We start from the raw sequence: 27,987 nt of genomic DNA on the forward strand, positions 1-27,987 counted from the left end.
GTCTGTATGAGGGCATTCAAGTAGGTGGGAGCAGAACCGGAGACTACTTTGTAGCCAAGCGTTAGAGCCTTAAATTTGATGCGGGCCGCCATAGGTAGCCAGTGAAGCTGGATGAGCAGCGGGGTAACGTGCCCTTTTGGGTTGGTTGTAGACCAGGCATGCTGCCGCATTGTGGAGGTGGTGTAGATAGCAAAGAGAAGGAGGCCCATCACTGAGCCCTGGGCTAAGATAGTGAGGTGCAGATAGCTGTCCAAGCCATGATACGTAAAACGAGTGTCCGGTGAGGTAGGATTCAAACCAGGAGAGAGCAGAGCCGGAGCTTCCCAAGTTAGAGAGCATAGAGAGAAGGACGCGGTGATTAACCGTGTCAAAGGCAGCCGATAAGTCAAGCAGAATGAGTACTTATGACCAAGCGGTCGCCCTGGCTTCCTTTAAGGCTTCTTTTACAGACAGCAGAGCCGTTTCGGTAGAGTGGCCACTTTTAAACCCAGATGGATTTGGATCCAGAAGGTTGTTCTGTGAAAGGAAATCAGAGACCTGTTTGGAGACTGCTCATTCAATGCCTTTGGATAGTAAAGGCAGTCTTTGTACTTGTACTCTGCACAATGACAATTAAGTTGAATTTAATCTAATATAAATTTATTCATTTTGGATTACTGGGGGTTGGATTTAAATAAGAAAATCTTCCTTTTATGCACTACTTCATTTCTGAAATACAATTTGGATTAGGCATGTAAAAACATACTACTACATAAATAAATGAAAAATCCACAACTTTGTTCCTTTAAATTGTATTTATTTTTTTCTTAAAAAATCAAAACAGAAAAAAAAGTTCTCCTTTTAATTAAACATATGAGTCTAACACTCCAGAATGAGACACAAAAAGATGGGGAAAAGTGTTTATATTGAATGTGAGCGTGTGTGTGTGTGTGTGTGTGTGTGTGTGTGTGTGTGTCTGATCCGCATGTATGTGAGTGTTTAATATCCTCGCCCCAACTCCTCTCCCCCATTACAAAAACAAACAATAACAAACCTGATCAACACATAGTGGACCCCCTCTCTCCCCACTCCACATCCACAATGCTCCACTCTCAACCACTAGCAGGGCAAGAGGGCGCCAGGCGGGAGTGCTGCAGACAGGACGCTTACTACACCTCATAAAATTGTTGGCAGAAAAAAAAAAAAAAAAAAAAAAAAAAAAAAAAAAAAAAAAAAAACACATGAAAAAATAAAGAAGAGAAATAATTCTAGTCCTACTGGTTTAGAAAAAAAGAGCCACCTGGGACAAAGTTCTTGATAAAACCCTGTTTGATACACTCATGCACGCACACACACACACTCTCTTACTTACACACACACACCTGAGAGATGATCTGAAGGAATGAAGAGAGAGGAGACAAGAGATGACCAGAATCTTGGACCAGCAGCAGTTACAAAAATCAGTATTGAGTAATGCAACCGTCTGCCACAGGGGGGCGCCCATAGCTATGTACACAATGTGTCTCAGTGTGCCTGTACAGGGAGGGGGCTGAAATTTGGCAGTGTGTTTTCGTGTGTGTGTGTGTGTGTGTGTGTGTGTGTGTGTGTGTGTGTGTGTGTGTGTGTGTGTGTGTGTGTGTGTGAGAGAGAAAGATCTAGTGCCGTCGTTTCTTGCTAGGTGGCCTAGGTGGAGGAGCTGACGATCGACCCTTCCTCTTGCCTCTGTTGGCGGTTTCCTCGTCCTCATAGACACTCTCTTTGTCCGCTGAGACAGAAGGAGAAAGGGAAAAACAAAGTTAAAATAATAATAATAATAATAATAATAATAATAATAATAATAATAATAATAATAATACTTTAAGCAGAAAAATACATGCACCAGGGAAACAAAGGGGATCAATATAGAACTATAAGTTATGTATGCAAGGGGTATCGACTAGAGGACCAAGAAATACATAAATAAAATCTAGAATGGGAGTGAAAGCGCGAGCATCAGCAGTAGGAAGTAGTACTAAGTGGAGTAAGTGGTAGTCACCTTTCCTGGCCTCTTCCTCCAGCTCGTCCCAGTCCTTGCCACTCTCCTCCTCACTGCCCAGAGACGCGCTGTAGTCTGACACACACACACACAAATTCAAATTGAGTAACCATTTATTCTTACATTTATTTATTAAGATGATGCTTTTTATCTAACACTACTTACAAATGAGGGCACTCAAGCTATGTTGGAAAAGAGTCCTAAGCACTATAACAATAAATACTACCTGACAAACACCACTATTAAATTACATGTATGCTTCCTTGCAGACACTATTTATATTGTAAGTCACTTTAGACAATAAACATATCATAAAAAAACATTTACAAAACACAATACCATTAAAGTAGAGTATATACACACAATCCCAGGGTTGTTTTTCAGCCAATGTATTTTCAGCGCTACCTTAGAGCTAGGCAGCTGGAAAAGAAAGAAAGCACGACTTGAGGGTGTGGGTGTATTTGTGATTTGATTTTTACCTGAGTCCTCAGTCTCGGAGGAGTAATCTTCATCACTGTCCTCTTCCTCTTCCTCCTCTTCGTCAGCGGAGGGGTTGAAGGTCTCATCCTCCATCTCGGACTCAGAGTCGTCCTCCGCTCCACTACCCTAAAAGATCATACACAAATGTAGAATTTCCTATTTTCAAGACAAGTCATTTTTGGTCAATATTAATCATAGTAATCAACGTACAAACAAATCAAATCACAAACACGAATACATTGATTTTCTTTGAGCGTCTTTCCCACAGGGACAAAGTAAAGACACACACACACACACACACACACACACACCTCGCTTTCAGGCTCCAGGAAAGACCAGCCACCCTGTTCAAAGAAGCCCTCCGGGTCGTCCACAATGGTCTTCATGATCTTCGTCCAGTTGAGAGACTGCACCCCCTCTGTGTATTTAATGTCACAAGAGCTGGGGTGGGGTGGGGGGGGGGGGTGTTGAGACACCGACCAGTCAGATGAAGGATAAATGGGAAAAAATTCTGAGACAATCTTTAAAAAAAGACCCACTTAACTGTTTTGTTTCATACAAAATCAAAATATAACCACTTGAAAAGTAGACCCACCCTTCAAATCTAGGCATTAGGGCATTAGAAAGAAAGAAAGAAAACGTTTGAGATAGTCTTACTTGAGCCACTCCTTAATGGGGTCCAGCGAGTTGACTGGGACGGCGTTGATCATGGTAACCTTCTTGGTGTAGTCCTTGTACACGATGACCACGTCAAAGTTCTTCAAGTGGAACTGCACACGCTCAAAGTGCACAAGCTCCACCTCATCCAGAGTGACCACAAATGGAGGCTGGGAGCGATAAAGTTAGAATCAGCGATGCACTAATGAGCAATATTAAAGAGGGACGGAAACCACAATCACTATACTCCAGCCTACCCCTGCACACACACACACGAACACACACAAACACGATAGAGATAGAGATAGAGAAAGAGAGACTAACCCACTCAGTAGTGTTGCAGAGGGAACTCGATGTGGGTTGCAGGAGACAAGTGCTTCTGTAGGGGGCACCTTGGAACCTGCACAAATACACAAAACAAAAAACACATTAACGGTATGCTCAGGAATGGTTTTAACAGTATGCTAAGGTATGGTTTTGAAGCTTTGCTTCTTTGAAATGCAAGGTTAAAGTGTGTGTGTGTACACTTGTTAAGGCTGGCCTTTAAATCTACATTTCTGTAGGTAGGGCCTCAGCATTTGAGTGTGTATATTGGAGCTATTATGTGTGCTAATGCATTTGTTGTACTTTGTTGGGCTGTTTGAGAATGTTAGCGCGTGTGTGTGAGTGAGTGAGTGAGTGTGTGTGTGTGAGAGACACACTCACCCGAGGTCTCGGAAGGGCACCTCAAACTCAAGCTCCTCCTTGGTGAGCGCCTCCACCTTCTCGATGAAGTTCTTGAAGGCGGACTTGAGCTTGTGGCGCATCTCGCGCTCCAGCTGCTCGGCGTACAGGTCGTCGCGGTCGTGCATGTGCTGGTGCTTGCCCAGATCCGTGGTGATCTCGCCCACCTCCGTGTAGAACTGCACGTCCGTGTGGCGCTTCTTGCCAAACATGATGGCGTTCTGGACGGAGGGGGGAGTGGGAGCAAAGGGGAGGAGGGGAAGGGGGTTTGGGGTGGAGAGAAAGAATGGTACAGAAATGGAGAAGAAAATCAGAATCCTGCCTGCGCATTTGTATACCAACACGATAAATGATACAAAACTTGCTTGTCAGACATGTCTGGGTGGATACAATGTTTCAAAGATTGCTTTCCAAGTATATCAAAATCACACACACACACACACACACACACACACACACACACCTTTAGGTGGAAGTGCAACACAATGATCATCTCTCCGTCACAGGGCTGGAAGACTGCGTGCTTGATGTTGTTGTACAGGATGTCCACTTTGTCCCCACGTACCGATGTAAAACGGAATCCTAGGAGAAAGAGTCAAGTGCACCACACAGTTGGTCAGATAAGCACTGCCTAGTCTACTACACCCCCCCCCCTCCCAACACACACACACACTTTGGTTCTACTCACAGCCAACACCATCCACCCACAGACTCAATGTCAGTGTGAGCCTTGAGTGAGCCCTGCACACTCTTCTGGGCAATGTTGACAACAATCGGAACGGAACCCCCCACACACACGCCCGCCCTCCGATGAGAATGATGACCGCCAACACCATCCACCAACTCACCATTGGTGTGGGCCTCCAGCGAGCCCTGCATCCTTTTCTGGGCGATGTTGGGCCGGATGTAGAGGTCCTTGAGCTTGGGGTTGCTGCGGTTGAGGTTGATGACCAGCGAGTCCTGTTTGACGATGCCCTCTTTCTCCTTCTCCTCGGCCTCGCGCGTCTTGTAGCGCTTCTGCACCTCCTTGATGATGCGGAAGGCGTTCTGCAAGTTGGTGGAGGGCACCGACGGGTCGCCAGGGGTCTTCAGGTTGGACGCGCGGTACGTGCTGGAGGACAGGGATTGGACAAGGTGAGAGATGGACATATGGGGATGGCCAATGAGAAGGCTCAACTTGCCACATGCAAGCAAAGAAGTGTGAATGAAAAAGATTTATAGATCTGATATTTCAGTCTTTGTTTCGCTATAGAAAAAGAGCTTCATATTTTTCACCAGACTCACAGTGGATGAGAAATGAAGAGGTGGGGAAAAGAGCAGAAGAAAAGAGAAGTGTGTTGGAGAAGAAGTGGAGTGGAGGAGGGCATGAGGAAAGAAGAGGAGGAGAGCTGGAGAAAACAGAAATGAAGGAGAACAGGAGAATAGAAAACAGAAATGAAGGAGAACAGGAGAATAGCAACAGAAATGAAGGAGAACAGGAGAATAGCAACAGAAAGAAAGAGGGAATGAGGAAAGAAAGAAAGAAAGAAAGAAAGAAAGAAAGAAAGAAGAAAAAGGTGAGCAGGCTCACATCTCTTTGACGAAGGTGGCGTCTGGGTTGGGGAAGATGTTGCCCTCCTGTCGTCCGAGAGAGCTGCCTGGCACATAGAAGTTTATTCTCAGGTACGTGTAGTCGCCCTCCACGGACATACTGATGTTCTACACACAAGAGAGAGGGTAGGAGAGAAAATGAGTAACCAAAGACAGTTGTGTACATCTATGAATCATTTGAACATGCCTATATCGGAGTGTAAGTGTATATGAGTGTGTGTGTGTGTGTGTGTGTGTGTGTGTGTATGAGTGTGTGTGTGTGTGGGGGGGGGGGGGGACAATAATGTCTGTAGATTTGTATGACTTTGTATCTGTACTGTATACTGTAAATACTTTGCATTTTATTGCACCATCTACATGCCCAGGGACTACGGGCGGAAACTAGCAGTTTGCTACAACCTGGGACAAGACATCTAATAATGTTTTTTTGTGCACTGTTCCTGTTCAAATAAATGAATTACAATGTGTACGTGTGCAGGCCTACCTTGATGGTGGCGATGTGAAAGGGCGTTGCGATGCCAAAAACAGGCATGACCACCGTCTCGTACTTCTTGTCGATAAAGATCTTCATGTCCCTGATGTCTTTCTCCCGCGGCATCTGAGACGTGTTCTTGTACGATACGTTCGACTTTCGGGCCCTGGGTGGGTGAACAGACACTCAATTCAACTGTATTCATATGGCAGTGTGTATGAAGGCCACCCCCATTTTGAAGCACAATTAAAGGGACACCAGGCAAGCCTGATGCTTTTTCTCTACGAAACTCCCCCTCGCTCGGTCTGAAGCTCTTTTCCTTTTCTTTGCGTCTTCCGTCAAGGGTTTTCGCTGCTTCTTCACCGGCTCTGCCATTATACACACGTTTGCAACAATTTCTAGCGTTTCGTTAGCCTGCCTCTGTGCTGTAAACTGATCCTGCTTCGGTCGGCGGGTAGGATACACCGAACTTGCAAGTGGGATATTCTTCCTACAGGTAGTAGGGGCGGGCGAGAGAGCCTTCATTCACCCCGTAATGAGTCATTTAACCATATACAGACTTACGAAGATGATTAACACGAAAACGTTGCCTGGTGTCCCTTTAACTCTCCTTCCAAAATCTCCCTTCATCCATCCCTCCTTCAGGACTTACTTCTGAATCTGCTGCTCTCCCTTCTGCTCGGTGAGACGGCGCTTGGCCTCCTCGTTGACCTGCTCGGCCAGCTCCCGCTGGTGAGCCCGCCTCTTCTCCTCTGCCGTCATCTCATTCTGACCAATCAGACGAGCAGTCAACACGTACCCCAATTTCATCATTCTCCACACCACATGCACAAACGCCCTAACCCATAGCCCTCCCCAGTCCAGCATGCAGACTGTACACCAGTGGTAGAGAAAATGATAGTTCCCTCAAAGTATTTTCAAAATGGTAGTGTTACTAGAGTTGCATTGCCCCAAAAGTTGCCACATAACACATAAATGTACAACTTTCACTAATAAATTGAATAGATAACATTTAACAGTTAACTTTAAAGGTGAGTCCTTGAACCTAGCTAAGGATATAAGATATTTGATATTTGTACTGATCAGCCAATACACTATCCCATTCCTGTTAAGGGAACAGGACAACATAGTTGATTGGTCGAAATCGCCCATTCCAAGTTCTCGTGTTTATATTCTATTTCTATAGCCAAGAATGTGTACGAACTATGGCTGCATCTGACAATTGTTTTCATGATGATGAATCTCCATTTTCTCAATTACTTGATTAGTCACAACAGTCACAAAACGGTGAGAGGACAAAAAAAAAAAAAAAAAGCCAATCAAATGTCTCCCAAAGCCTAATATTGTAAACAGATTTCACATGTGGACAAAGCAAGGTATTTGAGGAGTCATTAAGAGGTGAGTAAAGACACAAATATTAAAGGTTTGACAAACTGCAATCAGAATTGACAAAACCGATGGTTGGCTATTAAAAGGTGCAGTCAGTGATTGCGCAGAGTCACATTTATTCATGTTAATATTTACTCTGCTTAAATGTACTAGCAGACACTTCTTTCCAAAAGAATGTACTTTAACCAAAGAATAGTCAAAATACACTGGGGAGATAGCTCACCTGTCCCTTCAGTATTCCTATAGAAACTCAGGCTAACAAAAGGCTAAGGTTTTGTTTTTGTTTGGGGGACAGGCTACCCCCATCTTAATTCCAGTTTTCGGCGCCTGGGTTGCCTACATCACAGACCGGATCTTTTTTTCCTCACTGAATGGGCAGCTAGCGGGTTGTGAGGAGATCTCTTGAATGTGACAAAAATGTTACGGTCTTGAAATCGTGTACAAATCGCTGACTGCACCTTTAATTCAACAGTTGTCAAATAATTGACTAGTTGATTAATTGCTGCAGCCGATAGTATTAACACTAAGCTTTAGCACAACAACCACCTGACTGCTAGAAGTCAGCAAAGCGAAGTTCTCGAAATTTCACAAAAAAAAAAGTGAAACCTCTTGGAGGACCCCACCTTTAAATCTCTATCAAACCACTGAGTGTACGTGGGCGCGGCACGGCACAACATGCATGCACATGCAAACCCACGCACTCTCGCAGTCACCCTAACTTACACGTACCCTGGTCCTGTCGGGAAGCAGGCTGGCACGAGCGCCCTTGCCCAGAAGTTCTTCGGCGTCGTCTACGTCTTCCTCCTCGTCCTCCTCATCGTCAGCCTAGAACATTTCAGAGGAGAGTACAACATTACACACTGGCGAAAGAGTACGGGGGGGCATGAAAGAATTAAAGAAAGACACAGGCAGAGACATTGAGAGACCGGCAGAGACAAATGAAACACAATTTAGACATATCAAAATAATTTAGTAATCATTTTATTAGTAATAATAATAATAATAATAATAATAATAAAATAAATGACTAAAGCTGGGGATATACTTGCTTTTTGACCAAGCATTCACGCACGTTTGCGCACACAACTGTCTGCGTTGTGGTGCCCATGTTCCACGAGGGCACTACACGTCGTACTGGAGGATTCTGCTAGAGGGCAGACCTCAGAATTCAGACACAGAGTCGGAAATAAACCTGGCCCAGCGTGCTCATGTACTGGTAGGTACTGCACTTATACTACTGGCCCTCGCTTCATGTAAATATTGCATCTCGTGGATGTGTTGCGTTCATTTTTGCATATGCATTTAACAGACGCAGGCTACAAGTGGCCGCCCTGATGCGTTTGTGTTGTTCAAAACAAGCGTATCGCCAGCCTAACAATTGGGTGGCTGGGAAGGGGAAGTGTGATATGTGGGCCTTACCTTGAGGAAGATTCCGATGTTCTTTATCTTCTTCTTCACTGGAGTAAGAACAGTAGCAGCATCCTCCTGAGCAACAAACACAAGCCATGCACATGCACACAAATGCACAAACACACAGACCAATTATTTCTGAACTTAACTTACAATGTGCCAAATAAAATTAGCGCATTAACCACAAAACTGAAGAAAAACTATGCATATGTACGTACGTATGCATGCATATGTAAAAGTATGTATATTGGGTGCATGTGTGGCTTTTCACCTCGTTGATCTGAACACTGTCTCCAACAAAAAGGGCATATTTCTTCTGCTCCTCCTTCTTGCCCTCCTTATTGATGAGATCAGCAAAGCCCAGGCTCACACTGAGAACCATACCTACACACACAGAGTTGTTAAAAGGGTGATTCGAACCAAACGCGCACTTTAGAAGAATGATTGGAAACGCACAAATAAATATTTTGCAATCATGCATTAAGACGTAATAAACTATAACCTTGTGTTGTGACAGCATGGCTCTACATGAAAACCAGTTGCATGACAAAAATGTATAAGAGAAAATGCGCTCCTGCATTAGAATGGGGGGTGTTGCCCTTATTACCTTTCTTCAGCTTGAACTGGTTCTTTGCATTGAGGACCAGAGAGCCTTCTCTAAACTCAATTCCCATGGCAAACCTGCAACAGATCACAGAATACCACTGAAGGCTTGCTTACGTGTGTGAATTTGGAGAACACACACACACACCAGAAGGACGAGGTAAAGGAAGTGTGTGTATGTGTTAAGAGTGCCATTTGAGCACACCTGCAAGAGTCAGAAATGGTGTACAGGAAGTGCGTGTGGGTGAGTGCATGTGATAGAAACTCATTAATTTGACTTTTCAAAACGAAACTTTGTGCTCTTTTTCTATGCCTCTATGTATGGGTCTTCTATGTTCTATGTAATTGTGCAATAGAAATTCTATAATGCAAGAAACAAAAGGGTTTACTGTGTACTCTACTCACCCCAGGTTTTTGGTGAGCTTGCTCACTAGGTCTGGCTTCTCTTTCTTGACAAACTCCATCACTGTATTGTAGACGTCACACAGCTTCACTCCTGTAAGGGACCACACAAGAACAGACTTATACCATTAACCCCTTTCGCTCACCCCCTCACACTCACTTACTCCCAATGCAACAGTAATAAAGGTATATTTCATTTTATACTGCACATCATGTACTCACTTATGCACAAGTAAACAACACACACACACACACACACACACCTCACTCTCCCAGTCCTCACCATGTTTGAGCTCTTTGAGCAGGTTCTCCTCCACTTGCAGCAGGAAGTTGTAGTTCTCCTGCATCTCCTGTGTGGGGTCCACCATGAGCGTGCGCACCAGGTTGGAGCAGTACGACTTGTAACGGATGCCCATGGCACAGGTGATGGCCCCAAAATGCATGTGGTTCTTGTCGCTAAGGGGAGAGAGAGAGAGAGAGAAACACACACACACACAGTTAAAGAAGGTACCACTCAGACCTGAGGCCCAAACAGGCTCTGTACATGCTACCCACTGGCTCATGTTTACTATTCCACATATACTCTTATAAATAACATTACACCACTTCACATTGTAGCTTTTAATACAGTTAAAAAGCACAAATATCTCCTTTCAAATGTTACAGTCTAAGGCCCACGCCTGAATTCAGGCACGGTGCCTGAGGACTTTAAGCCTCGAGATAAAGATTGGGTGAAAGGGATACAGATGGACAGACGAGTATTGAAAAGACAAGCTGTGACCAACGCACTCACAGAAACACCTTACCTAACTACGCTGAACTTGAGACTGTAGTTGCCTCCGCTCTGGATGATGGGCGGGTAGCACATCTCTACAGTGGAGGGGTCCACACCGCCAAGGTACTTCTTATCTTCGATCGCCTTCTCCACAGACTCCGCCAGCTTGCTGTGACGCACTTTCTAATGGACCAGACCGGATTTGACAAGACAAGAAAGAGCCATGAGGTCATACTGAGTAATACATCTATACACAATATATAGCAGGTGGAGTTGTCATCCGAAAATGTGTAGTTGTAGGCATGGATGTATATACATCACCAACAAAAATAAAACCCATTTTCTTATGCTTGGTGTATATGCACAGGCGCGCGCACACACACACACACACATCCTTACATCATCTGCATCCACGATCTCCATGACGCGCTCCTTAAAGAACTTGGAGAAGACATCACTGGTGATCGCAGCTGCCTTCTTCATCAGAGCCAACTCGCCATCCTCCTTCACTGCCATGGTGTACGCCACTACAGTACTGATGTCAACCTAACACACACAAAACATGTTTATGCTGTTGTTTGTGTAATCTGTGTAGATTTGCATTATGTACATTTCCGAAATACAATGTAAGAAAATGTATAACTATATGACATACATATATATAAGCATACGGACATGTCAGAGCTTAACACTGTCACACACACACAACAATCTGGTTTGCATACAAAAGCAGGAACACATGTATCTGCATACAAACTTACTGACAATACAGTTGCAATTAAAGGCTTGTTTTCTGTCGGTCAGGTGTCTTCTTCTGCCACCTCCATTTCTAGTTCCCACACACACACACTTTTCTTGCCCACTGTCTCCATGTCCGTTCTCACCTTCTCCAGTCCCTCGGCTGTGATGGTGTCGTTCCAACTCTTCATGTACTCGCCAGGGAATTTGTCCTTGCTGAAGACACCCACAGTCTTGCCCTCCTTACTGCCACGAATGGCCTCAATCATTTTGTCAAAGTTGGCCTTGTTGCTCTCATTCTGAGGGGAGGGATCAGCAGTCAGAATAGGACCAATACAACCATTCCATATCATAGTGCAACATATGAATCTTGACTTCTGGCCACACTGACCCAGCAAAACTGACAAGACTGATACCTTCTCTCTGACCAGCAGTGTGATTGGAGGAAGTCCATTGGCATTCTCATTACCCTTGGTGACCTGGACCTGTTTCAGGAATTCGAGTTTCTTTTTGCTGGCCAAAAAGATAATCTTTGTCTCACAGAAAACCATGATGGTGTCTGTTAGCTCGTAACCAAAGAGCCATGTCTGAAAAAGGAAAAAAAAACCAGATCACCACATTTTGTCTAAAGTAATTTCAAAAGCATTAACAACGTTTGAATCAAGAACTTTTGGATTTTTTATTACACTAAATGACTCCAGTGATTACCCACCACACATTAGCAAAGGGATGTGTGTCAACTTACTTGTAAAGCAGTCGATTTGGCATAGACGATCTCCTCGTCAACCCCAACAGAGACGACGATGGCATCAACCTTTCCAAAATCATCATCTCCTTTCTAAAAAAGAGAGTAAACAAAATGTATCTCCCAAACTCAGCTGACAACTTGAAAGTGCTACAAAAGCATGAGCGCCCATTGATAGAATGTGAAAGTGTATCATGCATACCCACTCTAGTCTCAATGTATCGACATAGTGTCTGTATATTTGTGTAACGTCAATGTAGTGACTAACTTCACTTACAATAATGAAGCAAATGTTTCTGCAGTGTTGGCTGTAACAGGTGACCAAACCTGGCCATCAAAGTAGCTAACATGGCTAACTAGCCGTGTATAGCTAGCGATGCAAGTTCAGTACCGCAACACAAAAGTCACACGTCTTTTTAATATCAGACAATACATATTAGCCACCGATTTGCAAAACAAAATCACTACCACAGCTCCAAATGTACCCGTTTCTAAAAAGAGACAGCATTTGGACACATGGAGACTGCATTAAAATAACTTTGTATATGCTAATGCTAATAGCCATTACGGAGAACCGCGCAGATGTGTCCTTTTCATGCTGGCTAACGAAAGCCATGCTATGCGTGTTTAGACCAGATAACTTGCTAATATGCTTGCTAGTAAGGCCTTCTAATATACACCTAGTTGACGTTATACATGTTCAGTGTTTTTGTGTTATTAGACATTCTGAATTTGAAGCAATATCAGCCAGAAAACAAGTAAAATTAGCTGCGACCACCCAGTGTGTTCGCTATGTGCGTAGCTAGCAATCACAAATCAAGTGGACAATAACGTAGCTAGCACCAACGTTGGAAGAGCAGTGCAATGCAAAACAGCCAGTGAAGTTAGCTAGCTAAGGTTAGGTTATATGACTTCACTTGGATGATTTTAGCATCCCAACTAGCGAGATGTGGTGCATTTATTGTGCAGTTGTATTAACGTAAAACAACATGCCCTCAACACATCCACGGAATAATGTTATTTCTCTTAAGATAATACACCAATTGTGCATGTGTAGTGCTTAAATTTGCTATCCAACACCAAACACTTTGACGAAGGCCTGTAACGTTATCGTTCCTAATTCTAGCCACCAATCTAGCCGCACCACTCGCTCTCCTGCACCGACAACAATTACTATGCGCACGTCAAAGCCAGCATCACCCAGGAAGATTTAATGTAGTTTGTTTCGAAGAGCCTACACAGAACCAATTTCTTGTCAATACTGAACGTATTTTTTACCTTCCAGTTGCCATATAAGCGCTTGATTCGACGATAGTATGCTTCCTTGTCCAAGTTTACCGCCATATCGACACTTCTGTTCTCCCAAACTCCAGCTCCCGGCTTCTGATGAGGCCGGATGAGTGTTCACACACGCACTTTCCACACCTCGATGCTAGCTACGTTTGCTAGCTGCCACCAGTACTTTCTGTATTTCCTTGAGTTCTCTTGGCTATGTCAAAGACTGATATTGAAGACACTCGTAAAATGTAGATTATATCCGTCTTCCGGATGCAGGTTAATTAAAATGAATAAGCATATGCAACCAATTAAAATTACCCAATATAAATACAAATATTATAAAATATTATTTTCCAAAACTGACCACATGTGTTATGGAAAATAAACGGCTAAATAAGCTGCTGTTTGTTTTCCACGCCACCACGCGTATACGTCCCTGTTACAATTAATCCCCCTTTCACTGTTTCCTCCCTCCCTCTTCCATCCCTCCCCTTATCTGCAGCAGAACACAGAGCGTCATTTTTTGCTCATGCTCTCTCTAACTATACATGTCAGCAAACGCGCATTTTTATTTATTTCACTGGGATTTTAATCGCTAATTTTTACATTTTGTTTCCATGCAAATAAACGGCATTATACACATTTGGAACTGACATAATTCATGTTCACTTTTTGTAGTAATGGCTAGAAGGCTACACATCGTAAATTACAATGTTTCAATAACAAAAACATGCTATTTCTTCTCATCTGTCTTTTGTGGGGGATGCACTTAGCCCCGCCCTCTAATCTCAGGGGCAACCATGCGCTAATTTCCCGCCCTCACATGTTTTCCCGCCATGTCTTCTGCTACTGCTGCGGTTGGCCGGAGTCGAAAATAATGAAACATGCGGCTGCGGTTGGCAAGTCGAAAAATAATGAAACATTTAGATTTTCAAGGCAGATAGATAGACCAGACCCAAGAACAAGATAGGACAAATATTAAATCACACTACATAATCCCCATGTCTTTTTTCCTTAAAGAACATTGCTCAATATTCCTAGGGCCACAGAATTCAAATTGTCAGATGTGCAAAGTTGAGAAGTAGCAACATGGGCCCTTGACAACTTGACTTGCGCCAGGCGACAGAGTACTGAATTTGGGCCTGATAGTTCAATCTCTAAGCAGGGTACAGAGATAGACGCCAGGCGGCGCTCGTACACTGCTACCATATGGCTCTGGCTACCTTTAAAGGCTTTACCAGAGAATGTGTAATAAGGGGAGAACCGCCACTCTCGGGAAACTTCCGGTTTCTGAACTGGTTGCGGTTCCTGTTCTGGTTCCACATGAGGGCGCTCACGAATAAGTGCAGAATGAATGGAGGTCTATGGAGCTGTACCCCTCAAATCCACTTTTCTCGGGATATAATTTTTTGCCCAGATATTTGAATGTTGCATGCAAAAGAGGGGGCAGAGAAAATACACACCGCTGAGTATTATATTTTTTGAGTCACTTATTTGTTCTAAAAAGACTTTCAAATGCGTCAATGACGTCATTCATTAGCAGAAAGCTAGTGTGTTGTGGGCAACAACGACCCAACCTGTAAGAAATCGAAAGGAAGTAAGTACTCGTTCATTCAACTTTTGACCTATAATCCATATTGATCTTGCAGAAAGACAACCAGGTGAAAGAGACACATTTAGCCGTCTAGCTCCATAGACCCCCATTGTTTTTGCACTTATTCGTGATCGCCCCTAGCGGAACTGCAGCAGATTGCAGGTACAATGGAGTTAATAGAGAGTGATCCGGCTCTCCGTAAACGGGCTCTGGCTTTACCAAAGATGGTTGATTACGAAGATACTTCCTGAGAGGCCATTTCCTGTCCCCGGCAATGTATGCAAATAGGGTAGCAGTAGTACACGCCCCGCACGAGGGGGGCCCACTATCCCCCATTTATGCAGTGATCGGGCTCCCTTTTTAACATTGAGGTCTATGGCAGAATCCAAGAATTTCCCAGAATTTGTCAAAGCCTTATTTTTCTAAGCAATGGATGCACATTTCGGACACGGTATCATGATCTCCAAACCCTCTTCCCCATTTCAGGAGAATGTCGTGACATTATGACCCTTCAGTCGGGAGAAAATCAACATTAATGAAGGTGTATACCAAGTTTGCTTTGTACTCCGGTTTCTGTCTGGCGTGGAACCGAGGCGTTCAAACGTCAGTCATACGTCAGTGACACCCCTGTGCAGGCGGGGACTGAACAAGAGGTTCCCAATTTTACATTTTATTTTTCACCATTTTAATTAAGCTCGCGGGATCCCTTTAACCAGAGAGGAAGCTGCACTCCTCCTGGACTTGGAAAGTTGGAGCTCTGCCAGCCTTCATTTGTCCCTGCATTTGCTTTGTTTGTAGCAAGCATATTATGCGAACCTCTGGTGGGTCTCAAAAAAATTAGAATATTGTGGAAATTAGATATAAAGTGAAATATTTCAAGCCATTGTTTGTTGTACTGTAATCTTGATAATTACGGCTTACCGTTCATGGACACCAAAAATGAGTATCTCAAAATATTAGAATAAGGAGGTTATAAAACAGAAACGTCGGTTTCCTGAGCCTTTAAACTCTTAGTCTGGTTCAGTAAACACAACCACAATCATGGGAAAGACTGCAGACTTGATATTTGGACAGAAGACACTCATCTGACACCCTCTACAAGAAGGGTAAGCCACAGAATGTGGGCATGGTGTTCACAGAGTGCATAGTCCATGCAAATAAGTCATTAACATACTAAAATCTACAGTCACCCACTTTCTATTGACCATTCTTTGTTATGGATCAGGTAACACAAAAAAAGTTTGTAAATTGGGAGAGGTACAGAATCCAAGGTGCTTTAAGTCCAATTTGATGTTTCTACAGTCTGTGATGATTAGGGCTGCCATGTTATTTGCTGGTGTTGGTCCACTGTGTTTTAAGTCCAGAGTTAATGCAGGTAATAGAATAATTTCCTTGACTTTCATGCTGACTGACCTGTAGATCTATAAAGTAGTTTGTCATGGACCCCCCAAAAATACCTAAATAAAATAATACCATGCACAGGATACATTTGTCCAAACATTTTCAGATAAGGCTACTGAAAACAGATACATTTTGAGAAAAAAAACCCCCACCAATACAGTAGATTTTGCTAATAGACTTTTTAATTTATTAATTTGGAAACGTGTTGAGATGTAATTCCCGCTCTTCTCTTAAGTCCATTCAAAAGTCAGGAGTAAGGAAAAGTTAGCTCTGTGAGCATTTCAGTGTGTCACTTGCAGGTCCCTTGAATGTATGTCACTCCAAAGGTGTCCTTTTCCACGGCAACGGACACAGTGTTAATGAAAATGATTTCTTTCCTGGCAAACAGGATCCATTACAACAATGCTAAAAATATTTATGAGTGTTTGTTTCTTTTTTTCTCGTTTAAAAATATACATGTATCCTGGTTCATGTACAGTGGTGAAGAATGCCACTTCAAAAAGGTACAAAATAGCTTAATTTTCCATGCCTCCCTTTAAAAAAAATGCTGATGCATTCACAAGCACACTGGTATGCTGCCGTGATGTAACTGTATGTATTGTAGACATTTAAATATGTTTGATTTAAAAATGTGTTCTTTTTCCTAACAGTCAAATCCACCACAAAATGGATTAAAAAAACGCCTGAAATTATGATCCGTCTTAAAATCCAGCTCAATAAAATGATGTAACTGAGGACATTCTCTCACATGTGTTGTTACATGCATTCTCTCATATGTTGTTAAAAATTTGCTCATCCCTAAGACAAAAAAGTTCCAGGCAGTCTACTCGACACATCCATCATCCATCCACTAATCTATCTATCCATCCATACATCCATCCACTCACTCACTCATTCATTCATTCATTATATACTCACTTACTCCTTCATGCAAATAGGTCATTAACATACTAAAATCTACAGTCACCCACTTCCTATTGACCATTCTTTGTTATGGATCAGGTAGGTAACGCAAAAAAGTCTGTAAATTGATGTACATGTGAGGGTGAAATAGTGTGAGTGTGTGTGTGTGTGTGTGTGTTAAAACTCATGATGACAACAGCACCAAAAAATAAAACATACATTTCAAAAAATAGAAAATATTGATTATCTTTTCACATCTGTCCTGACCACTCCTTCGTCCACAGCGTGGCTAAATTCTCGCTGTGTCTTCCCAAATGCAGGTAAATGCAGATTGCAGAGGACCAGTGTGGATCACGCGATGATTCATTAGGACCCACCCAAACCCAAACCCCAAAACACACACACACACACACACACACACACACACACACACACACACACACACACACACACACACACACACACACACACACACACAGTCCTGCCGCAGGTACCTATGTCACAGTGGTGGAGTTTTGTCCACGAATGGCACACCAGGCCAAGAACACATCCCTGAGGGGAAAAGAATGAAACAAAAACACAAGTCACCAACCAGCTGAGGGAAATGAAGGCTGTTCACATGTGGAACACCCTGTTGGTTCATATGGAAGGCAAGCGATTTCAGAAGATGAGACTGTTTTAGTAGTTTAGAACAGATGAATTAATAAATGCCTACGTGTTGATATTAAAGAACTGATTTATACTGGCCGACTTTGACAGATGATCTACTGAGGTATGACTTTTTGAGGTATGAGGTATGATTTTGTCAATAATACTTTCCACATAACATAATACAACTGTACTGTATCAGTCAACTGGTCTAGCACATTCTTTAAGTCCTGATAAACTCTCAATTTGTTTACTTTCTGAACTTGATTGAGAAATAATGATGTATGTGTGTGTTGGACTAGATATTGTATGTGTGTGTGTGTGTGTGTGTGTGTTTGTATGCACACCTGCAGTGAGTGGCTACACACTCGTTGCTGCAATACTCGCGGTCCCAGTCTTTGCTCTCCACTGGTGGGTTGTTACAGCCCGCCCTCACACAGACGCTGGGGGTCCCTGGGGCTGGCGTGTCCGGACCAGGGGACACATTCAACTCGACCTCCATCTGATGGACATATTACATATAGCACATATGGAGTCATTGATTCAATTGATTCAATTCAATTGAGTCATACAATGAATGTGATAAATGATATATTGAATTTGATTTGTGCACTTCACACATACTTTCCTGAGGGAGAAGAGTAAGGTTACAGTACTACTCAAACAAATTTCCCCACCCCCCTCACCCTTCTTTCTCTTGGTTCGTCAAATCCAACTATCCTACAGTCATTTCCTGTGTATAAGCCGCATCGTTTTATTACAAAAAAAACACAACAGTGTATTGACACCCTTGTATTAACCGCACCTCTGTATTAACCAGTTTATGAAACAATACTTTATAATAAATCAAAATCAGATCGATAACTAATATGTATCGGCCCTGTGTATTAACCTCATAGCTGAAGAAGTTTTGCAATGTCAATGTATAAAACTCGGTCAGGAATTACGTTACACGCTCTCGGTCCATTTTTACTCATTAACATCATTTGTTGGTCCTCTTCTCAATTCACATACCAAACCCCATATATACACTCCACCTCATTCACACTCTTCATTCTCCCCCCACACCCCCCCTTTCCTCTCAAGCTCCTCACCGCTTCTTCTGTCTCTCCAACCTCTTCGGCCGCCGAGGGCGAGCAAGCGGTCACTATGGCGGCGGGCTGCGCCATCTCCACTGCCATTGCGGGGGTGGGCGACCCTGAGCGCGGGGGCGGCGAGGACACTGAGGCCGCGCTGGCGCCCTCCCCCGCTGACACGATGATGGGCGTGTCCGTCTGCAACGAGGCCGGCACGATCTTGATCTGGAGCGGCGGCGGGGGCGTCGTAGCCATCGAGGAGGCCGGCGAGGACGCGGAGGTGCCCGCTGCCGTGGCCCGAGGCTTGGCCTGCAGAGGGGGTGGCGCCTGCTGTAGACGTGGAGGCGGCGGCGTGGGCTTCTGCTGCATCTGCTGGAGCGGAGGTGGTTGCCGGGCGCCCGCTGTCGCTCCCGGCGACCCGGCCGCCGCCAGCGCCTGCTTGGAGATGATTATCTTGGTAACGGCGGGAGGAGAGGCGGAGGTGGTGGTGTTCGTGGCCGGGGCGGGAGTCGGTTTGTGCGCACCCGTGCGTGAGCGGGTCGTGACCTGCGGTAGGTCCAGGATGATGTTGGAGGTGCAGATGTTGGTGATGGTGTTGTTGTCGGGCGCATGGTGAGGGATGCGAGCGGACCGGGTCGGTGCCGAGGGAGGGGAGGGCTCCGGGGCCGCGGGAGGCGGAGAGGGCGTGCTGTCCAACACCTCGATGACGGGCTGAGAGTCACAGTGACACAAAGAAACACAGTCAGAGTTACATGAAGTGAAAACAAGCACATACAAAGTCATTCGGTGATGAAGGTGTATTCTAAATGAAACATGGTTGACTTGTAGCCTTCATTGATCTGTGCACAGTGCACAGGTGCACAGTGCGAACAAGGTAGTCTCTCACTCGCACAGCACAGCAGTTTGCCTTTGAGCTTGTTATTCTACTATGCTATTGAGTATAAAGGTCCAGGAGATGTAGTGAGATCCGTGAGATTTAAGGTTATGAAAGTGAAGCATGAACATTTGTTTGAAAATCAGTGTCTCACGAAACTAGTAGAACATTTTAACTGTCAAAATTCCGGCATATCAAATCTTTGCCAAAAGCAACACCCCACAGACAACCATCAGAGGTACTAATAGGTTGGCCAAATACTCACTTGGGACATTTGATTAGCTCGGTAAGCTGCCAGTGCTTTGAGGTACTCTTTTTTAGCAGTTTCTGTTTTCCTCTTGTAAACCTGTAGAATGGAGACAAAACAGGTCAAAAACAAAAAAAAAACAAACCAGGTGCTCACAAGATAGCACACAGCATAAACCTTTTGGTTAGCTAAAAACTCAAAAAAGCAACAACCCCACCAAAAAAAACCTAATTATTCAAAAGTGACTGCAGACTGAATTCATTTACTGTTGGGTCTCATCTCAATCTCTCATAGTGTCTGTGAGTGTGGGTGTGTGTGAGTATGCATGGGTATATCTCTCATAGTGTCTGTGTGTGTGTGTGTGTGTGTGTGTGAATGCATGGATATATCTCTCATAGTGTCTGTGGATGTGTGTGTGTGTGTGTGTGTGTTTGTGTGTGTATGCATGGGTAGATCTCTCATAGTGTGTGTGTTCACCAACCTGTTTCTGTTCCTCTCCCAGACTATCCCACATGGAGGCCACAATTTTGGACACCTCCCCGAACGACGCGTTGGGGTTCTGGCCCTTGATGGCCGCCTGCGTGTCCCGGAAGAAGAGCGCGTAGGCCGACACAGGCTTCACCGGCTCGTTGGGGTCCTTCTTCTTCTTGCCCTTCTTGCCCCCGGCTCCTGCCCCGGTGCCCGTCCCTCCACGACGCGCTAGGGTCGGGAGCCCGCTGGAGGCGGCCGAGCCCGAGGGCGAGTCCGAAAGCGAGGGGCTTAGCGAGATCACCGCAGGGGAGACCGAGAGGGACACGGGAGAGTCCACCAAAACGCTCTGCAGGAGGAAGAGGAAGAGGAAGAGGAGGAGTCAGATGAGACTGAGGAATAAATAAAGAAAGTGATAACCAGTCGTGAAAGAGAGATGGCAGGAGATCTGGATCCCTTTATATGGGCAAAGATGGTACCCGGATCTCCTTATATGGGCAAAGATGGTACCCGGATCTCCTTAAAAGGACAAAGATGGTCACTCTGGGTCCTTCTTGCAGGCGAACTTCAGAGGTCTATAGACACCGCTAAACACACTCACCCGGCGGAAGTCATCCATGTCATCATCTTGGAGCGACTCCGCTGGCGAGGCATTGGCTGAGAGTGGCTGGTCAGGTGACTGCGAGCGGGGCAGGATGGTCCCTCCCCCAAGGCTGAGCCCCAGCTGTGCACTGAGCTCTGATTGGTCTATTGTGGTCAGCTGGTTGTGTCCAAGGAGCCCGTGGTTCATGTCGCTCATGACGTCTATGGTCACGGGGGAGGAGCTACTGAACTGGGAGCCCATCGAGTGGCCAAGGTCCTGGAGTGGGAGGGGACAGAGTATCATGTTAAAGGTTGTATCAGCGATAGCGGGAATATGTCACTTCTGTTGATGTTCAAACAACACAGAGAGCTAGTAAGCTAGTAAGCTACTCCCTCCCCCTCCCTCCCGTGCAATTAAAACTCTCCTAAACATGCATCTCGTCGGTTATTGGTTGAAACACTTTATTTAGCTTTTGAGTGGGTTGCCAACCCTTGTTGGTAGCAATTGTTTTTGTGTACAGATCTCGGAGCCTAGGGTGCCTACAGAGACGCACATATACATACACATATACACACACACATACAGGTGCTGGTCATATAATTAGAATATCATCAAAAAGTTGATTTATGTCAATAATTCCATTCAAAAAGTGAAACTTGTATATTATATTCATTCATTACACACAGACTGATATATTTCAAATGTTTATTTCTTTTAATTTTGATTATAACTGACAACTAATAAAAATCCCAAATTCAGTATCTCAGAAAATTAGAATATTACTTAAGACCAATACAAACTTTTTTTTTTTTTTTTAAGAAATGCTGGCCAACTGAAAAGTATGAACATGAAAAGTATGCGCATGTACAGCACTCAATACTTAGTTGGGGCTCCTTTTGCCTGAATTACTGCAGCAACGCGGCGGCGCATGGAGTCGATCAGTCTGTGGCACTGCTCAGGTGTTATGAGGGCTCAGGTTGCTCTGATAGTGGCCTTCAGCTCTTCTGCATTGTTGGGTCTGGCGTATCGCATCTTCCTCTTCACAATACCCTATAGATTTTCTATTTAAGGCTATTTAAGGTCAGGCGAGTTTGCTGGCCAATTAAGAACAGGGATACCATGGTCCTTAAACCAGGTACTGGTAGCTTTGGCACTGTGTGCAGGTGCCAAGTCCTGAAAATTAAATCTGCATCTCCATCCAGCAGCAGGAAGTATGAAGTGCTCTAAATCTTCCTGGTAGACGGCTGCGTTGACCCTGGACCTCAGAAAACACAGTGGACCAACACCAGCAGATGACATGGTACCCCAAACCATCACTGACTGTGGAAACTTTACAATGGACTCCAAGCAATGTGGATTCTGTGCCTCTCCTCTCTTCCTCCAGACTCTGGGACCTTGATTTCCAAAGGAAATGCAAAATTTACTTTCATCAGAGAACATAACTTTGGACCACTCAGCAGCAGTCCAGTCCTTTTTCTCTTTAGCCCAGACGAGGCGCTTCTGACGCTATCTCTTGTTCAAGAGTGGCTTGACACAAGGAATGCGACGGCTGAAACCCATGTCTTGCATACGCCTGTGCGTGGTGGTTCTTGAAGCACTGACTCCAGCTCTTTGTGAATCTCCCCCACATTTTTGAATGGGTTTTGTTTCACAATCCTTTACAGGGTGAGGTTATCCCCATCGCTTGTACACTTTTTTCTACCATATCTTTTCCTTCCCTTCGCTTCTCTATAATGTGCTTGGACACAGAGCTCTGTGAACAGCCAGCCTCTTTAGCAATGACCTTTTGTGCAAGGTGTCAATGGTCATCTTTTGGACAACTATCAAGTCAGCAGTCTTTCCCATGATTGTGTAGCCTACAGAACTAGACTAAGAGACCATTTAAAGGCCTTTGCAGGTGTTTTGAGTTAATTAGCTGATTAGAGTGTGGTACCAGGTGTCTTCAATATTGAACCTTTTCACAATATTCTAATTTTCTGAGATACTGAATTTTGGGTTTTCATTAGTTGTCAGTTATAATCATCAAAATTAAAAGAAATAAACACTTGAAATATATCAAGTCTGTGTGAAATAAATGTATACATTATACAAGTTTCACCTTTTGAATGGAATTACTGAAATAAATCAACTTTTACATGATATTCTAATTATATGAACATATAATTATATACATATATTGGTAAGGGGCAGCAACTTTAGCTATTTATATTGCTAATATATTGGCTATTTAAGCTATATAACTTTCCATTGCCGGCAAATTGACCTTTACTTTTGTGCCAGTGTATTGGAACTATGATAAAGTCATTATCATAGAGGTTCAAATACCATTGGGTTTTGTCGGTTCCTGTGTGTACTGGCGGCGATCTGTGTGTGTGTGTTTGATAATACTACATCAGGTAATTGTTTGTAGGCTGCAGTACAAATGTACGCTGCATGTCTAATGTATTGGGTTTTTGGCAACACCCCCTATTCAAATTTCAATCGCCCCCTGACTGGGTCGGGTCTGGCACTGACGCAAGTTTCTTGTGTCAATAAGTCAACCAAAACAAAACTGATGGTCTAGATTTCCCAGGTCAGAATGGAGAGCTTTTCAAATTTAAATTATTCTTCTCCGCACTTGAATTAATCTGTGTAAGATCTTTGCATGGACACGTTTCCCCATCAAATCCACAGACGCAGGGATCACTGCCCCCAGATCGTGCATGGAGGAGCAACGGTAACATCACCGCCTTACAAACGGTTAACCGTGGCTTGGTTCCCAAACCCACCGTTTTGAGTCTCTGTCGCTTTCGATAAAAGTGTCTGCTAAATACCAGTCAACTTGAACTTTAACCAGCCCCCTCAACCCTCTACCCTACCCCGGCCCCCTACAGATGCCACCCCACAGCTCACCATGCCCAGGGTAGACCCCAGCAGTGTGCCACCACTTTGCTGCCCCATCACCCCGAGGCTAAGGTGCTCCAGGCCCTGCGAAGGGTTGTTGACGAAGGTGGAGGCGAACGAGGGGTCGTCGCCCCCAACCACCGCGTTGCCGTGGACGCCCCCGGCGGGGCCGCCGTCAGACAGCTCGCCAAAGTCGGACACGCCCAGCGCCGTGTCCGGATCGAGCGAGATGGGCGGGATTTCAAACTCCTCATCTCCCAGGCTGGGAGTGTGGAATGTCTGCAGGTGAGAGAGAGAGAGGGACTGTTTTTAGCGACAGAGGAAGAGTAAGAGGAGAGGAGACAAAGGGAGAAAGAGAAATAGAAGAAAAGAGAAAATGGAATGGGGAGAGGGAGGGGAAGGGAAGGAGAGAAGAGAGGAAATGGATGTTATTACAGTAGATGCCATTAGATATTTTTTTGCACATATCACATCACACTTACAGGCATATTATGTGGCCACACAATGCAGTCTTGAAGTCAGACAGGTTTAGATATTAATGATCTACATCCACATTAGTCGTTTTAATATACACAAAACTACAAACTGGCAACATGACAGCTTGGCAACAACCTAATTGTAATAGACATGGAGTGATACAAATGAATCATCTTTATGTCACCAGTGTACAATTTCTCTGCAAGTATGGTTGTAAAATGTCATGTCTACTCATATGACAAACCATCATGAATCTGATTATTTCAGCAATAAAATCTCTGTGTGCATCTCATTCTACATAATTTGTGCGACTTTATTAACTTATTGCAGACATAACCCTGTAGCAGAGACAGCAAACATCACTGACCAGACCATGGCCTTACCTCAGAGGAGGAGAGGAAGGGATGATGGCCCTCTCCGGTGATGGCCAGGTAGTTGTCACCCCCTCCTGGAAACTGCAAATGCAACAAAAACAAATGTCAGCTGTGACAATGGAAAGTTTCATCATCAAGTTAGAGTGTAATTAGGGCAACCACTTAAGGGGTTAGAAAGGTTTGTTGTTGTTGTTGTTGTTGCTGACATGCACAATAGGCTAAGGAGAGGCCAAGACAACAAGCTGCTGAATCGTTTAAACAGTCTTTAGTCAAGTGTCTCCCAACTTTTAGATAAAGACATGGTTAAAAATCATTCTACGTGGAACAGCACGAATGCAAAATACTGAGTGACACTCAAAAGCAGTGGCATGCCCTTGCACGGAGGTTCCGTGGCGTCACCTTACTGCCGACATCAAATCCGTTAAAAGGCTGCGAGTCAAGGAACTCGGGGTCGCCGGGTTGTCCGGTGTCCTCCGAAAGGTCCGCGTAAAAATTCAGGTCCATGTCGTTACAGGCGCTTACTGAAAAAAAGGACTTGCGTGGACCTGAGAGGGATTTTGATAACCGTTGTGATGATAACGTTACATGTGTAAAAAGAAAGTGTATCTGTCCATTACAGCTCGCACTTGAATCAACGATCCAGTCATTCGTGCACCCAGGAGGTGACTGACACTGTCCAGAGTGGGTCACGGTGCAACGTTGACAGATTTTTTCTTTATCGAAAGTGGTGGTCGACTTGGCTGTACACTTTGTGACGGGACATTATCAAATGACACACATGGTTTTGCTTAGCATCACGCATGTCCATGGCCTCAGTTGCACCAAAAATAACCTGTCCTACCCGTTAAGTTTTCCCTCATAACCATGCCTGACGCACACTGCAGTAAGGTTAGCTCGATTTGCCTAGCCTGCTAGCTGCCTTGATCGAATCCCGTTATAGGGTCTCGAGGTCGAGGTCCTTGCTCACTATCGCACCACCCCGAAACCCATTAGACATGTATGGAAATGCCGTATCAAACACTAATACTACAACATTAAAGACATGTCAACGGAGTATCGGTAAAGCTGAAGCGACTAACGTTACCACTGCAGCCTAGTCAATTTGAATGACATCCACATGGAAAATAGGTCTACAGCAAAACCATCGTGCATAAACTGGCGTGTATACTAGACGAAAAATGAAGTGCTTGCATTGAAGTATCTGCCGGTGTACAAAACTGCGAAACTATTCCCCAACTTCCCTGGCATGCAGAACGGGAAAAAAAAACATGGGTTATCGGTCCAGTCGAATCCCAAAGGTTTCCCAGCCGTAGTAGAAAATGCCCGAGGTGCCTCAATCGAGTCCGTGCTATGGATGTGGGCTTAGGAACGTCCTCAAGGGGCACACTTGCCAATTATGTTGACCCCCACAACGCGGTTGTAAAGTACCTAGTATATTAGCAGTGGATACAAAACAATACATCAATGTAAATCACACAAGAGTGTTTGACGCTCGAAAAACACACTTGATCATCGACTTTCCGTTCCCCCCTGTCATTTCAGTGTTGTGGTTCAGTCCATTCAAGGCCTGGCAAGGTGCACAAAACGCCCCCTGAAATACGAAACGCGTGTGTTTGGTTGATTAGAGGGAACATGCAAAGGAGTAGGAAACACACTAAAAGTAACATTACCTACCCATGTATCCCCAATCAGCTTTCAGAATACTGTTTCTGAAAACAAACGCAGGCCTCGATGGCGTTACGGCAGACCCTATTTAAAATGTGCTACAGAACACGTTAGCCTACTTGACAGCGACAACAATAGTAGACTACTCTCGCTCACACCAATGCGAGTGTCAGTAACGTTAATGTGACTGTCAGCTGTTGATCGACCCCAATCAAATTGCCAAACAGCTAATGTGAAACCAATTATAGTCAGAGGTAAGCTGATAATTTCACTGGCATGATATTCGAAAACAGTCACGTTAATAGGGAGAAAGGACAGGAGATAAGGTTTCTGCAGGGGTGACATGTGATTAGAAGCTAAAGGGACAATGAGATGGTTAGCTAAAGAGTCAGCTGTGCTTTCCATTACCGAGCCATCCTGACTAACTTAACGTTACAGTAGTTTCACTATGCACTGCTCCCAGGCTAGCTACATAAGCAGCTAGCAATTTAACGCAAGGTCCAGCCAACTATTCTGGCAACTACCAGTATATATCTAAAAAATGTAAGTTGAATGTGGAATGTGTTTATAGTATAGCAATATGAACAGTATGGATATGGAAAATTCGCAAGCTAACTAGCTGCAATAATAAGGAAGTTGGGGTATTAGGCCAGCTAACCAGGCTGGCTAGCTAGCTTTCAGTGTGGTCAGGATTGTTTGAGTGTTAAACTTCACAGCGAGTACACCTCTGAATGGTACGGTACGGACCAAAACGTTTGGTTTTTTGAATAAACCACAGATGAAAGACCTCTATTTAATAACTTCCCACGCTTTTCTTCTTACCTCCATACTCGCCCTGATTGATTTGAGTTCTGTCTCACCACTTCTCCGACCAAAGCGGTTCTCGTAAAAAATCACAACATGGCAGGAGTTTCCGGGTTGTGTTTTCTAACGGAAGTGACGTACAACCTGTTCTCGATGCAGCCAGAGTAGATGTTTTTTTGGTATGGATAGTGTAATACAACAGAAACTTCTTCTGGATGGTGGTAGATAGAAAATGTGACAAATATATTCTCCAGATTTTTCAATTTAGAAAGATTATTATATCAAGGGGGAATTATATTGGGGATCTTGCAGGGGACAAGACCCAACATAGTAAAGGTTCTATTTCGTGAAAAGTTCATCTTATAATGCATAAAGAAGTAAAATTAATGTGTGTTAATATAACAACACACCCTCTACCACTCTCACCTCTGACAAGATATGGAACTTGAAAATGGAATAAATTTAAAAGACTCTTCAAAATGATGACACTGTTAATAAACAGTCCCTTGATGCCAGATTGTTTTCTTAGAGCTTAATCTCAGGACACTGTTGTCCAAAAAATCCCCCTGGTAGTCCCCTGAGATTAGGCCTTATATCAAAGAGGATTAAAACACACAGGTGTCACCTTGCAGTTCCAGTAATGTCTCTTAAAGGTACAGCCTCTGATTGCAATCTCGTAGCAAACATGTTTCGTGAAATCCAGCAGATTCTAGA

The 27,987-nt window shown here is 44.2% G+C and overlaps 3 protein-coding genes across 9 annotated transcripts in view; all 3 read right to left on the reverse strand.

The window, feature by feature from the left end:
• Window positions 1-779: 779 nt before the first annotated feature.
• Window positions 780-13,720, reverse strand: supt16h (SPT16 homolog, facilitates chromatin remodeling subunit). Of its 4 annotated transcripts, none has more exons than XM_042069162.1 (24): window positions 13,277-13,720; window positions 11,999-12,091; window positions 11,670-11,840; window positions 11,400-11,552; window positions 10,915-11,061; window positions 10,547-10,698; window positions 10,024-10,196; window positions 9,744-9,834; window positions 9,343-9,416; window positions 9,007-9,119; window positions 8,745-8,810; window positions 8,055-8,150; window positions 6,589-6,704; window positions 5,949-6,102; window positions 5,445-5,572; window positions 4,723-4,985; window positions 4,338-4,456; window positions 3,857-4,095; window positions 3,476-3,551; window positions 3,152-3,321; window positions 2,806-2,935; window positions 2,354-2,620; window positions 2,015-2,089; window positions 780-1,744 (listed from the first exon to the last, which is right to left on the reverse strand). In XM_042069162.1, exons 1-24 carry the CDS (start codon window positions 13,340-13,342, stop codon window positions 1,262-1,264), a joined length of 3,615 nt encoding a protein of 1,204 aa, XP_041925096.1. In that variant the 5' UTR covers window positions 13,343-13,720; the 3' UTR covers window positions 780-1,261. The 4 variants fall into 4 exon arrangements, with proteins under 4 accessions (XP_041925096.1, XP_041925095.1, XP_041925098.1 ...); XM_042069161.1 differs by having other exon boundaries at window positions 8,049-8,150; XM_042069164.1 differs by having other exon boundaries at window positions 1,542-1,744; window positions 2,494-2,620; window positions 13,277-13,719.
• LOC121689392 (solute carrier family 12 member 4-like) overlaps window positions 9,988-27,987 on the reverse strand; it is a 54,757-nt gene continuing 36,757 nt past the window's right edge. The window contains exon 27 of the transcript XR_006024766.1: window positions 9,988-10,003. The gene's annotated coding sequence lies outside the window, so the exon portion shown is untranslated. The remainder of the gene's footprint in view (window positions 10,004-27,987) is intronic.
• Window positions 16,436-27,381, reverse strand: tox4b (TOX high mobility group box family member 4 b). Of its 4 annotated transcripts, none has more exons than XM_042069217.1 (9): window positions 27,292-27,381; window positions 24,814-24,885; window positions 23,963-24,232; window positions 21,089-21,346; window positions 20,501-20,836; window positions 20,038-20,118; window positions 18,917-19,609; window positions 18,170-18,324; window positions 16,436-17,726 (listed from the first exon to the last, which is right to left on the reverse strand). In XM_042069217.1, the coding sequence occupies exons 1-9, from the start codon at window positions 27,295-27,297 to the stop codon at window positions 17,669-17,671; spliced, it is 1,929 nt and encodes a 642-aa protein (XP_041925151.1). In that variant the 5' UTR covers window positions 27,298-27,381; the 3' UTR covers window positions 16,436-17,668. The 4 variants fall into 4 exon arrangements, with proteins under 4 accessions (XP_041925151.1, XP_041925150.1, XP_041925149.1 ...); XM_042069216.1 differs by having other exon boundaries at window positions 23,963-24,256; XM_042069215.1 differs by lacking the exon at window positions 27,292-27,381 and adding an exon at window positions 25,204-27,284.

This window comes from Alosa sapidissima, chromosome 18, assembly GCF_018492685.1.
Source record: "Alosa sapidissima isolate fAloSap1 chromosome 18, fAloSap1.pri, whole genome shotgun sequence".
In the NCBI taxonomy this organism is placed as follows: domain Eukaryota; kingdom Metazoa; phylum Chordata; class Actinopteri; order Clupeiformes; family Clupeidae; genus Alosa; species Alosa sapidissima.

What these genes read in the sequence shown, in the direction of transcription:
- supt16h (XM_042069161.1), bottom strand. Translation starts at nt 13,342, where the DNA reads ATGGCGGTAAACTTGGACAAGGAAGCATACTATCGTCGAATCAAGCGC. An exon ending in ACAGTGTTCAGATCAACGAG is followed by an intron (nt 8,811 to 9,006) that starts GTGAAAAGCCAC and finishes TTTGTTGCTCAG; the next exon opens with GAGGATGCTGCTACTGTTCT. An exon ending in GGAGGAAGAGGCCAGGAAAG is followed by an intron (nt 1,745 to 2,014) that starts GTGACTACCACT and finishes CTTCTGTCTCAG; the next exon opens with CGGACAAAGAGAGTGTCTAT.
- tox4b (XM_042069214.1), bottom strand. Translation starts at nt 25,308, where the DNA reads ATGGACCTGAATTTTTACGCGGACCTTTCGGAGGACACCGGACAACCC. An exon ending in ACATGGATGACTTCCGCCGG is followed by an intron (nt 20,837 to 21,088) that starts GTGAGTGTGTTT and finishes TTCCTCCTGCAG; the next exon opens with AGCGTTTTGGTGGACTCTCC. An exon ending in GAGCTAATCAAATGTCCCAA is followed by an intron (nt 19,610 to 20,037) that starts GTGAGTATTTGG and finishes TGTGACTCTCAG; the next exon opens with CCCGTCATCGAGGTGTTGGA.